The sequence below is a fragment of the Equus quagga genome, unplaced genomic scaffold (genome assembly GCF_021613505.1).
Source record: "Equus quagga isolate Etosha38 unplaced genomic scaffold, UCLA_HA_Equagga_1.0 111374_RagTag, whole genome shotgun sequence".
Classification (NCBI taxonomy): domain Eukaryota; kingdom Metazoa; phylum Chordata; class Mammalia; order Perissodactyla; family Equidae; genus Equus; species Equus quagga.
This window is the reverse complement of record NW_025795589.1, coordinates 1-9,818: the sequence shown is the minus strand read 5'-3', so window position 1 is coordinate 9,818 and position 9,818 is coordinate 1. Positions and strand designations below refer to the sequence as shown.

The following is a 9,818-nucleotide window of genomic DNA, read 5'->3' as shown; positions in this document are numbered from 1 at the left end:
ACACATGCAGAGCTGTCATGGGCAGCACACGGTGCCAGCCACCCTTTCCCACAGCCCCTGCCATTTCCTGGGCAGAGCTTACCACCTGCTCCCCTGGCCCCCGGCCATGCGTGCAGTGAGGGGTCCACCTCCCCACTAGCCTGGGCGGGCGCCCAGCCCAATTTAGCTCTGGATCCTCAGTGCCTAGAAGCAGGAGGCTCATGGAAAATTCTGGCTGAGTGAATGAGCGTGAACATGAGAAAAAAACTTGCCTCAAATTTGTGGAAAGCGGCTCAGAAATGGCTGGAAACCCAGTCAGCCTCCCGTCTCTGCCTCAACTCGCCTCACTGGAGGCATTTTCCTCAGGCACAGGGTGGATGACTCGATGGGCCCAGACCCCTGCTGTCCAGGGAGAGAACATGCTCTTCTTGGTGACCAATTTCCTTGTGACGCCAGAACGAGTTGAGTTCAGGGCAGATGCCCAGAGGTCAGGCTGCCTGGGAGCCTCCCAGCGGGTCCCTGGTTCCTCCGCCAGCCCTGGGTCACAGCCATGTCCCCCCTTCTCCTTCCCATGTGCCTGAGGCTCAGCATGTGCTGCTCTAGCCCCTGCTCTGAGCTGAGACCTTTCCTGAATCATTTCATTTCGTCTCCCAAGCACCCTGCCTGGCAGGAATTACTGCAGGCCCCATTGAAGAGAAGACTGAGGCTCAGCCAGGCTGAGTCACTGACCCAAGGCCTCCAGCCTGTGGGTGATGGGACTCTGCACCCCTGAGCAGTGGGCTTCTGGATCCTTCCACTCTTGTTCTCTGTGAGGTTCCCCAGTTGTGGATTTTGTGTGAACAGTTGGGACCCAGGACACAGCCCTGGAAGCCTGCCTCCACGGTGACATCTTTCTTTAACTGACCAACACTGAATTGCTTGCTGGGCTGGAGGGTAACTGTGTGGCCACCTGTCCCCTGAGTCCTGGTTGTTGGTCCCACCACAGTGGCTGGGGTGCCACATGTCCCTGGTTGGCCCCGTCTACAACGAGGTGAGGCATGGGCACAGAGGATGTGCTGATGTTCGGGAACACACACGACGTCCTTCCCTTTCTAAATGCTCAGAGACGTCTAGTTAATGTTCGGTTTGTAGACGGTCCTGAAATTGTGCTGGGGCCACAGGCCTGTTTTTTCTGGAATCTGTGTGATCCTCTTTGCCCCTGTCCGGGCTCTGGCCCTTCCCTCGAAACTGCCGGGGCTGGGTAATCCATCAGATCTGACAAGCCGGCTTCTTGAAAATAGTGGAGTTCCTGCCAGCTCCTCTCAGGGGCCTGGTTGTCTGGTCCCTCCCAGCACATACACTGTGTCCACGTGGTGTCACAGCCTCCAGCAAACACCTGTCAAAACTCTCCCAGACCAGGCTTGCAAAACTCCACCCTCCCCACCTCACAGAGCTCCTGCACAGACAGCACCGCCAAGGTGGCCGTCCTGCGAGGGGGGCAGAAGCTGCAGCTGGGTGACCCAGGGAGGCACGTCAGCCAACCCAGGGCCTCAGGAAGGGTTTCCTGCAGGGTGTGAGGCTGGAGGGGGATCTTGAGGATGTCCAGGCAAAGTGGGCTGCAAGGGCAAAGGCAGTGAGCTGTGTGAGATGAGGCCCCTCCAGGGCTCCCTGCACTGAGTGGGGTTGTCCCTAGGTGTGGACAGGGCCAGGAAGGGGGTCGCCCTGGTTCACAGGGCCTGTGAGCCCCTCTCAGAAGCTGAAGTGGATCCAGCAGCAGCAGAGCCACAGATGGGCTCATGGGAGGGGTGCGCGACCGTCTGTGCATTGGGATGAACCACACGGGCTACTGGAGGGAGGTGGATGGGGGCAGAGGTGGGGCCCATGCTGGTCACCATGGGGTCTGGTCGGAGGAGATGGTGGCTCAGCCAGGGTGGAGAGGAGGGGCAGACTCAGGACATAGGGACAGTGAGGCACAGCAGGTGGCCCCATGCTGTCCTCTGCCCACTTCTCACAGTCCCATCCCCACAAAGTCCCACCGTCTCATTTGGCTTCTCGGAGTCCCCAGGCCTTCCTGCCACCCTCGTTCTGTGTTCCTCCTGCTGCCCCTGAGCCAGGGGCCCTGGACAGCAGCGTCCATCCTCTGCCTGGCAGAGCCATGTCTGTGCCAGTGCCCGACGCTTGAGGGTGCTTCCTCTCCGGGGTCTGAGACTTCCAGAGAGCTCAGCCCTCATGCCCTCCTGGCTGATGCCCAGAACTCTGTGACCCTGTGCAGGCACTAATGTCCCTGTTTACAGCAGAACAAGCCAGGAAGGGACTGGCCTGTGGTCCCTTGGCCAGTGTGTGAGGTCCCACTTCCCTAGAGGCTCCTCTGAGGAGGGTCCCACCCTTTGTGTGCCACACCCAGCACCTCCACCCTGGCATGAGCTCACCCTCTCAGAGTCCCTCCACCTTCCCTATTCTGTCGTCTGAATTGGACCAGAGGAGCTGGGCCTAGAGGAGTCACTTCTGCTCCCATAGGGACAGAACTGTCAGGAGGGAAGGAGTCTCGCTCTCCCTTGGGAGACAGCGCTGCAGCCCTATCTGGCTGGGGGGCTGCTCGCCCTCCCCCTCTGAGTACCTCCTTTCATCTGCACCCTCCAGCTTTCCCATGTGCCCCAAACTCAGGGAACCTGGGGGCTAAGCAGGGGAGGGGCGTGTCCCTGGGTACCGCAGGGCTGGGTCACGCAGGGGAGACACCTCCTGGGCCTGGACATCTCTGCTCTCTCACCACCTCAGCCCCCTCCATCCCACTGGGGACCTGCTGGGCTGATAAGGACTGTCCTCAACGGGAGGCTGGGATGCACAGCCACGGTAACTGTGGGCTCCGTCTTCCAGCCCCAGCACTGGGATGGTGTTCAGGGGGCCGGGCTGGGACCCTGGGTGCCTCCCTTATGCAGACCCAGTGATGGCTCTGTGTCTCTTCTTTCTGCCAGCAGCCCCCTGCCCACTCTCTTCCCAGGCCCTTTGGAGACTGGAGGCCTGGAGTTTGTCTCATGTTTTCAAGGCACAAAAATGGGCCAGTGTGTGGTGTTCAATGGGACCCACAGGACCTGTGAGATGTGGGGCTGGTGCCCCGTGGAGAATGACACTGTGCCTGTGTAAGTGTCCCCGACACCCAGGCCAGAGTCCCAGGACAGCAGAGCCTGTCCCTTACCTCCTCCCACCTGCAGGAAGCCCCTGCTGGTCCAGGCTGAGAACTTCACGCTGTTCATCAAAAACAGTCACCTTCAGCAACTTCAACTTCTCCAAGTGAGCATGGTGGGTCCTGCCTGGCCCGACCCCCCTGCCAGCCCCACTTCCCTCAGGTCCAATGCCTTGGAGACCTGGGACACCACCTATTTCAAGCTCTGTTGCTGTTGCCCACACTTCAGCCCCTACTGCCCTGTGTTCTGCATGGGGGACCTTGTGACCATGCCAGGAGGGGTCTTTGAGGACCTGGCATTGCTGGTGGGTCCGTGGGGGCAGGGTTCTGGGAGGCTGGGGGAGAGGGTCCGGGGCCCGCATGCTGGTGGAGCAGTGATGCGCTGTGTGTAGGGCGGTGCTGTGGCATCCACGTCCGCTGGGCTTGTGACCTGGACACCAGGGGCTCCAACTGCCGGCCCCATGACTCCTTCCAGCTGCAGGAGAGGAGCTCCAACTTCAGGTGTGGCCCCACTGCCCGCCCGCTGCTCCTCAGCCAGGTCCTCCCCCACCTGTCCTCCTGTGGTGGCCGGGACAGACCACAGCCTGGCCCATCCCTCTGGACGCTCTGCTGTGTGTGAGGGGGTCCCAGGGCAGGAGGGGTCTCAGCTCCAGGTCCCCAGCACAGGCTCCGTCCAGCCTCCCTCCTGAGCCCTTTGGCCTCCACCCCATCTGTCCCCACACCCTGCTGCAGCTGGGACCCCTCACCCCAGCCCCTCCTCCACTCCGCCCTGCCTCCAGCACCTCCCTCCACGGCACAGGGGCTTTCTTGTTACTTTTCCCTTAAGGTTTTATCTAAAAAATTTTTTAAATCCATAGAAAACTCCTAAGATTAGTGCCATGAAAATCCATATAGCCTTCAACTGGATTCTCTGGGGTTTTTTTTTTCCATTTGCCTCATTTGCTTTCTCTCTCCAACTCCAGACAGAGCCAGATCTCTTTAGATGGATTTCACAGAAGCCATTGGAAAATAAGTGGCAGATATCTAGACACTCACCCCTCTCAACGCTGTCCTGAGAATGAGGACCTTCCCCAGGTGACCACTGTCCTCTTGTCACACTCAGGAAATTTGACATTGGCAGAAGAAATCCAACGTTTAAATTTCCCCAGCTGTGCCAATAATAGACCTAAATCTTTTTATTTTCCAATCCAGGATGCACTCAACGCTCTTGCGTTGCATGTATTGTCATGTCTTTGAGTCTCCCAAGCAGAACCACCATCCCTCTGCCTCCTCATGTCACCTCATCACCCTCACGCAGATGTGCACACAGCCACCAGCCCTGGAAGTGATGCCCTGTGACACTGCCCACTGGGCCCTGCCTGGCCTGGCTTCACTGGCCCCCCCCCAGCCCTGTGCAACCATGTGGGGCTGGACCCACCCACACCCTGCTCCCCTCCCCTCTGCTCTCTCCCCACCCTCCATCACTGCCTAGAGCTCCTTCCTGAGCCCTGGGAATCCAGCCTGAGGGGCTCCTGGCAGGAAGTCTTCCCTGGCTCCCAGGGGAGAGTGAGTGCCCCTCTCTGGACCCCACAGCCCCGGGATGCCCACCTCCCCCATCCCCACTGCTGGTGTCTGTTTAGGGACCTTTCTGTTCCTGTCCCCTCAGCAGGCAGGGAGCTTCTGAGAGGCAGGTCCTAGCTTGCTTTGTCGCCTGTGTCCTCAGCAATGACACAGGTCTGAGACCCTGGACTCAGGCTGGGGTTGGAGTCAATGGAGGGGTAAGATGAGGCCTGTGAGGGCCAGACCCCCCAGGAGTGGGCAGAGCAGCCACTGGACTCTCTCCTGCCCCAGGACAGCCGCTCACTGTGGGGAGGCCTCAGGCATGGAGGCCCAGAGCCTGCTCAGCACTACGGGATCCGCTTCCACATCCTCGTCACTGGGCAGGTAGGGGCCAGGCCTGGGCAGGTGGGGTGGGCAGGGGTGAGGGGTGGGAGAGGGTGACAGCCACAGGCAGAGAGGCTCAGCCCAGGTCTCTCTCAGGCAGGGAAGTTCGGGCTCATCCCCACAACCCTCACTCTGGGCACTGGAGCGGCTTGGCTGCGTGTGGCGAGTCTGGCCAAGGTGGCTCCCTCTGGCTGCCAGCAAGCACGTGCCCCCTGAGTGCCCCCTGAGCCCCTGTGCTGACACTGAGTCTCAGATGAGGGCTGTGGAGGTGGTGGGATGGCAGTTTGGGGGCCAGGCCATGGATCTGCCCTGCCACTCCCAAATCACCCCCTTCTGTGACCTGCTGCTGTTGTACATGGATGGAGAAGCCCATTTCTACTGGAGGACCAAGCATGAGGAGGGGGCTGCGGGCCTGCCTGACCCTGGGCTACACTTTGGAGTCCCGACCTGCTGTCCTCATCTGCAGACAAAGGCCCCAAAGGGAACTGCCAATCCTGAGCAAACAGGTAGCTTCCCCACCCCCACATCTGGCTGCCCAGGTGTCTTAGAGGGGGCCCAGCACCTGCCCCCACTGCTGCTGCTGGGAGCTGGACGTCGTCACCAGGGTGGGCCTGGCACCCACTCACTGGCCCATTCCTGAGGCCTGTAGCCTTTCTCTGCTGGTTGGGGGTTGAGGGTTGAGGGTTGGGGGCTGGGAAGGGTGGTGGCCCCAAATTTGCTCCTTCATGGCTGAAGCCCCGGCAGGACCAGGGCAGGGGTGGGGGGAGAATTCCACCCTTCAGCTCCCAGACAGACTGTCCCTCCCTGAGCTCCAGCCTCGGCAGGCAGGTGCTGCCTGGGGACCACAGAAGCCAGTTTTGTGTAGAGACTGCAGGGAACATGACGCAGGGCGCTGGTCCAGTGGGGCTCCGGCTGGGGCTGGGGCTGCAGACGCTCTCCCAGGCTCCGTCTCCAGTGTTCCCAGCAGCTCCCCGCTCACCAGCTGTCCACCACACTGGCTGTGGTCACCTCCGGCCCTGCCTGGCTCCCAGCCCTCCTCCGCCTGCTGGCACCCCCTCACAGGGAGAGCCCCTGCCCTCTCAGCTGCCCCACACTGGGGTCTGTGCAGCCAGAGTCCAAGGCCAGGGAGAAGGCAGCCTGACAGGAGGAGTGTGGCAGCTGCTCTGTGCTGGGTTCCCAGGGCAGAACCCCTCCCAGCTCTGGGCCTCATCCATGGAGTGAGGAGTGTGGTGGGCAGATGCTCCGAGCCCCTAGGGCCCCAGACAAGGCACAGGCACCTCTGCTCAGCTGATGAGCACCAGCCACTTCCTGGTGGCAGCCCTCTGGCTGTGGAGGGCTGGGATGGGGGGGAGCGGCTGAGTTGGTGGGCATGGGGTCCTTTGGGACCTTCTATATGTCTCCTTGGTAACCCCCAGCCCAACACCCCAGAACCTGCTCACTGGGCTTCTGGGAGCCATGGGGTGGGGAGGCTGTATCTCTGGACACATGTGTCACTGCTGCCCAAGGTCACACTGAGAATGTGTCTGGGCAGCTGCCCACCCAGCCTGAGGCAACTGCATGAGGACCACACTCTGACCAAGACCCCACGTAGAGCCCAGGGGCTGGAGAGAATGTCCCTAACAGAGGACACAGAGGCCCCAGCAGGCTGGCCTGTTCAGGTTCTGGAATTCCCCTGGGGGCCTGAGTCCTGCCTGCTGGAGAATTTCCCCGTGTCCTGCACCCACAGTCAGGAGGGGAAGGACGAGGCTGCAGGAGCCAAGCCCTCTCTGGGTCCCAGGGAGGGGCAGGGTTCAGGGTACCCACCCCAGGGAGACAAGGGGCTGCCTCCTCTTTGGTCCCTGGTGAGCAGGGCCATGCTGGCAGCTTGCTCGTGGAGTGCCATGGGCCAGGCTGGGGAGGGGAGGCCTGGGGCTCAGGCTGGGCAGGATCTGGAATCATCTGGTACCTGGAGCCTCAGCAAAGCCTTGGGGTCCCTGCTGCCTCTCACCCCCAGGGCAGTGTCCATGGGAGGCAGGGTCAGAAGGGCCGGGGAGAGAGATCACGGCCCTGAGGCCTGGTTATTGGAGTGGGGTCATGTGTCCTTGCTTGTCCTTGGGGCCCAGAGAAAGTGATGTTAAGGCTGCAGAGAGTTGAGGAATAAAGATGCCAAAGCCAGTGGCTTCCTGTGTGGTCCTCACAGGCAGGAACGGGGATGGGGAGGCGTCTATGGTAGATGGAGCGTGGCCTTGGGGAGGCCACAGGGGGTGCAGCGTGGGCCTGGAGATCCCCAAGCATGAGGCCCCAACACCACAGGTGGGCTGAAGTTACCTGGAGCAGGCCCAGGTGCTTGTGCACCCAACTGCCCACGTGTGTCCCATCCCGAGCCTTTGTCACAAAGCCCTGAGGGGGCGGCAGGGAGAGAGGCAGCTGGAAGCTGCAGGCAGCCCTGGGCTGGGAAACAGCTGCTGCCTCAGTCTGCACGTGGGTGCACGCCCAGAGGACCGTGTGGGCTGTGTGTGCCTGTGCGTGTGCCCAGGCAGGGGGCCTCTCCATCCAGGGCAGGCCTCAGGATTGCCCTGCTCTCTGGGAGCCCTGAGAAACCGAGGGGACCCTGGAACTGCACTACCCTTTCTAGGTGACCACCTTGGGATCCAGGCTCTGCTCTCAGCATCCATCTCCAAGAGGACATGTGGGGAACCTGGAAGGGAGCTTAGCCCTGTCCTGTCATGGACCTCTCTCTCTGTCTGGTGTGTGTAGCACCCCTCTGAGCTTGGCAGAGGGGACTGGCCTGAGGGCAGGACACAGGGACCAAGGCCTGGCTGTGTCCCTGACTCAAGACTGTCCCAGGGCTGGCACCTCCCCCTTACAGAACCTCTGCACCTTTGCTGTGGATTGGGGACAACTGTCTCTTTCCCTGGGGCAGGTGAGGAGTCAGTGCCACAAAGAACTCCACAGTAGACATGGAGATGGGCCACATGGCTGAGCAGTTATTATTGTGGATCCTTGGGGTTCGGGCCTCTTCCCTGCCCGCCCTACTCCACCTGCCCAGGTAGCTGGACTTGGTCATAAACTGGAGGATGCTGGGCAGAGTTCACCACAGCAGTGCTGGCCATAGCCCACTCCCAAAGACTCGAAGCTCAGCACCTGGGCTGAGGTCCTAAGGTCCTGAGGATGCCCTAGCATGGGCAGGTCTGCAAACCCAAGCTGCCCTGGATAGAGGGGCTGGCAGCTCCTTTGGCCTCTGAGGAGGTGGGGGACAGCAGGCAGGCCCCAGTGGTCCTCATGGACTAGAGGGCTGCTCTGTGTGGCTGGGCTCCTGCGCTGGCGTCTGGCTAGGGGGCTGCAGGGCTGGCACCATCTCCTCCAGGCTGCCGAGTGGGACAGCCAACCCTGGCCGTTTCCGCTGGTTCTCCTTGCTGTGCCAGATGCCGTAGCCAAAATACACTGCGAGTCCTGAAAGGGTGGCATAAGCCTGAAGAGTAGGTCCCAGCCCTGCTTCCCTGCTTGCCCTCCTCCTGCAGCCCCCTGGGGTCCCAGCCTGGCCCCCACTCACCGAGAAGCAGACAGATGGACAAGCCCAGCCAGGTCAGGTAGCTCAGGTGCAGCATGAGGAAGACGTTGAGGAGGATGCTCACGGCGGGAATCAGGGGCACCATGGGAACCTGAGGGGACAAGGGCAGGGCTGGGCTGAGCTGCAGGGAAGGGCTGCTGGCCCAGGGCCTGATTTCTCGGGAGTCCACAGAGCCTTTCTCTGCCTCTGGAGATTCCAGAGACAAGGGCCCACCCGCCATGCAGAGAGAGGGGTGTGGGGCACTGGCCTCCCCCACCCTGCGGCCCTGGTGCATCCTGCCACGGCAGAGGAGGAAGGGGCGAAGGGAGCTGGCTGGGCTGAGCGCGGTGGGCGCTGGCTGGAGGAAGTACCTGAAAGGTGTCCTGCCGGCGCTGCTGCTGGTGGGCCCCCAGGACGAGGAGACTGAGCAGAAACGTGGCGGAGCTGAGCAGGAGCAGCAGGGTGTAGCCCCAGGGCGGGAGGTTCAGGGCCGAGTCCCCAAAGACCAGCACACAGTCCAGGGTGATGGCCGAGCCCACCAGGACACCGAGGGCCCAAGCCACAGCGGCTCCGGGTCTGCACCCACCCAGGAAGCGGAGGTAGGGCCTCAGGGCTGATCGCAGCTGCCCGGGCTCAGGTGAAGCCTGCTCTGTGCCCTCAGGGCTGTCTGGGTCCTGAGAACCGGATGGGGCCTTTCGGAAGCGTATAATGATAATGCTGGTGGGCAAAACAGTACATTCCAGCAGCGTCCCAATGGAGAGGAAGTGTACCAGTGCCTTGAAGTCCAGCAGCAGTGCCAGGAAAGCCATGAGGACCCCAAGCACCATGATGCCCACCACAGGCACCTGGGTCCGGGGGTGCACGTGGGCAAACACCTGGAATAAGAGCCCGTCGGCAGCCATGGCACAGACCATGCGTTGCAAGAACAAGAAGATGTTGAGCAGGACAGTGTTGATGGCTGCGGCAGAGGTTGGAGAGACATCAGCATGGTGGACAGGCCCACCTGGGGCTACAGCTGAGGCCAGGGCATGGGTAGCCCCTTGGGATCATGGGCATGAGTTTGCCTGGGCTCTCAGAGTGAGGCCGAGTGTATGTGGGTGCTGGATTGTTCCCCCTCACCACCCAGGAAGGGGACAGCCCAGTTTCAGTAACAGGCTCACTGGAGAATCTGAGGGCTAAATCCCTCTGCCTGGAAGGATCTGGAAGCACATGCCCAGAACTGACATT

The 9,818-nt window shown here is 61.4% G+C and overlaps 1 protein-coding gene and 1 pseudogene across 1 annotated transcript; one reads left to right on the top strand and one right to left on the bottom strand.

Moving 5' to 3' along the window:
• The first annotated feature begins 456 nt into the window (after nt 1–456).
• Nucleotides 457–6,621, top strand: LOC124232750 (P2X purinoceptor 6-like; annotated as a pseudogene).
• Nucleotides 6,622–6,713: 92 nt separating this feature from the next.
• Nucleotides 6,714–9,799, bottom strand: LOC124232751 (cationic amino acid transporter 4-like). The gene is made up of 3 exons (XM_046649668.1): nt 8,963–9,799; nt 8,595–8,703; nt 6,714–8,494 (listed from the first exon to the last, which is right to left on the bottom strand). Exons 1-3 carry the CDS (start codon nt 9,503–9,505, stop codon nt 8,322–8,324), a joined length of 825 nt encoding a protein of 274 aa, XP_046505624.1. The 5' UTR covers nt 9,506–9,799; the 3' UTR covers nt 6,714–8,321.
• Between the last annotated feature and the right edge of the window lie 19 nt (nt 9,800–9,818).

What these genes read in the sequence shown, in the direction of transcription:
- LOC124232751 (XM_046649668.1), bottom strand. Translation starts at nt 9,505, where the DNA reads ATGGTCTGTGCCATGGCTGCCGACGGGCTCTTATTCCAGGTGTTTGCC. An exon ending in GCCGGCAGGACACCTTTCAG is followed by an intron (nt 8,704 to 8,962) that starts GTACTTCCTCCA and finishes TTGTCCCCTCAG; the next exon opens with GTTCCCATGGTGCCCCTGAT. An exon ending in GTCCATCTGTCTGCTTCTCG is followed by an intron (nt 8,495 to 8,594) that starts GTGAGTGGGGGC and finishes CCACCCTTTCAG; the next exon opens with GACTCGCAGTGTATTTTGGC.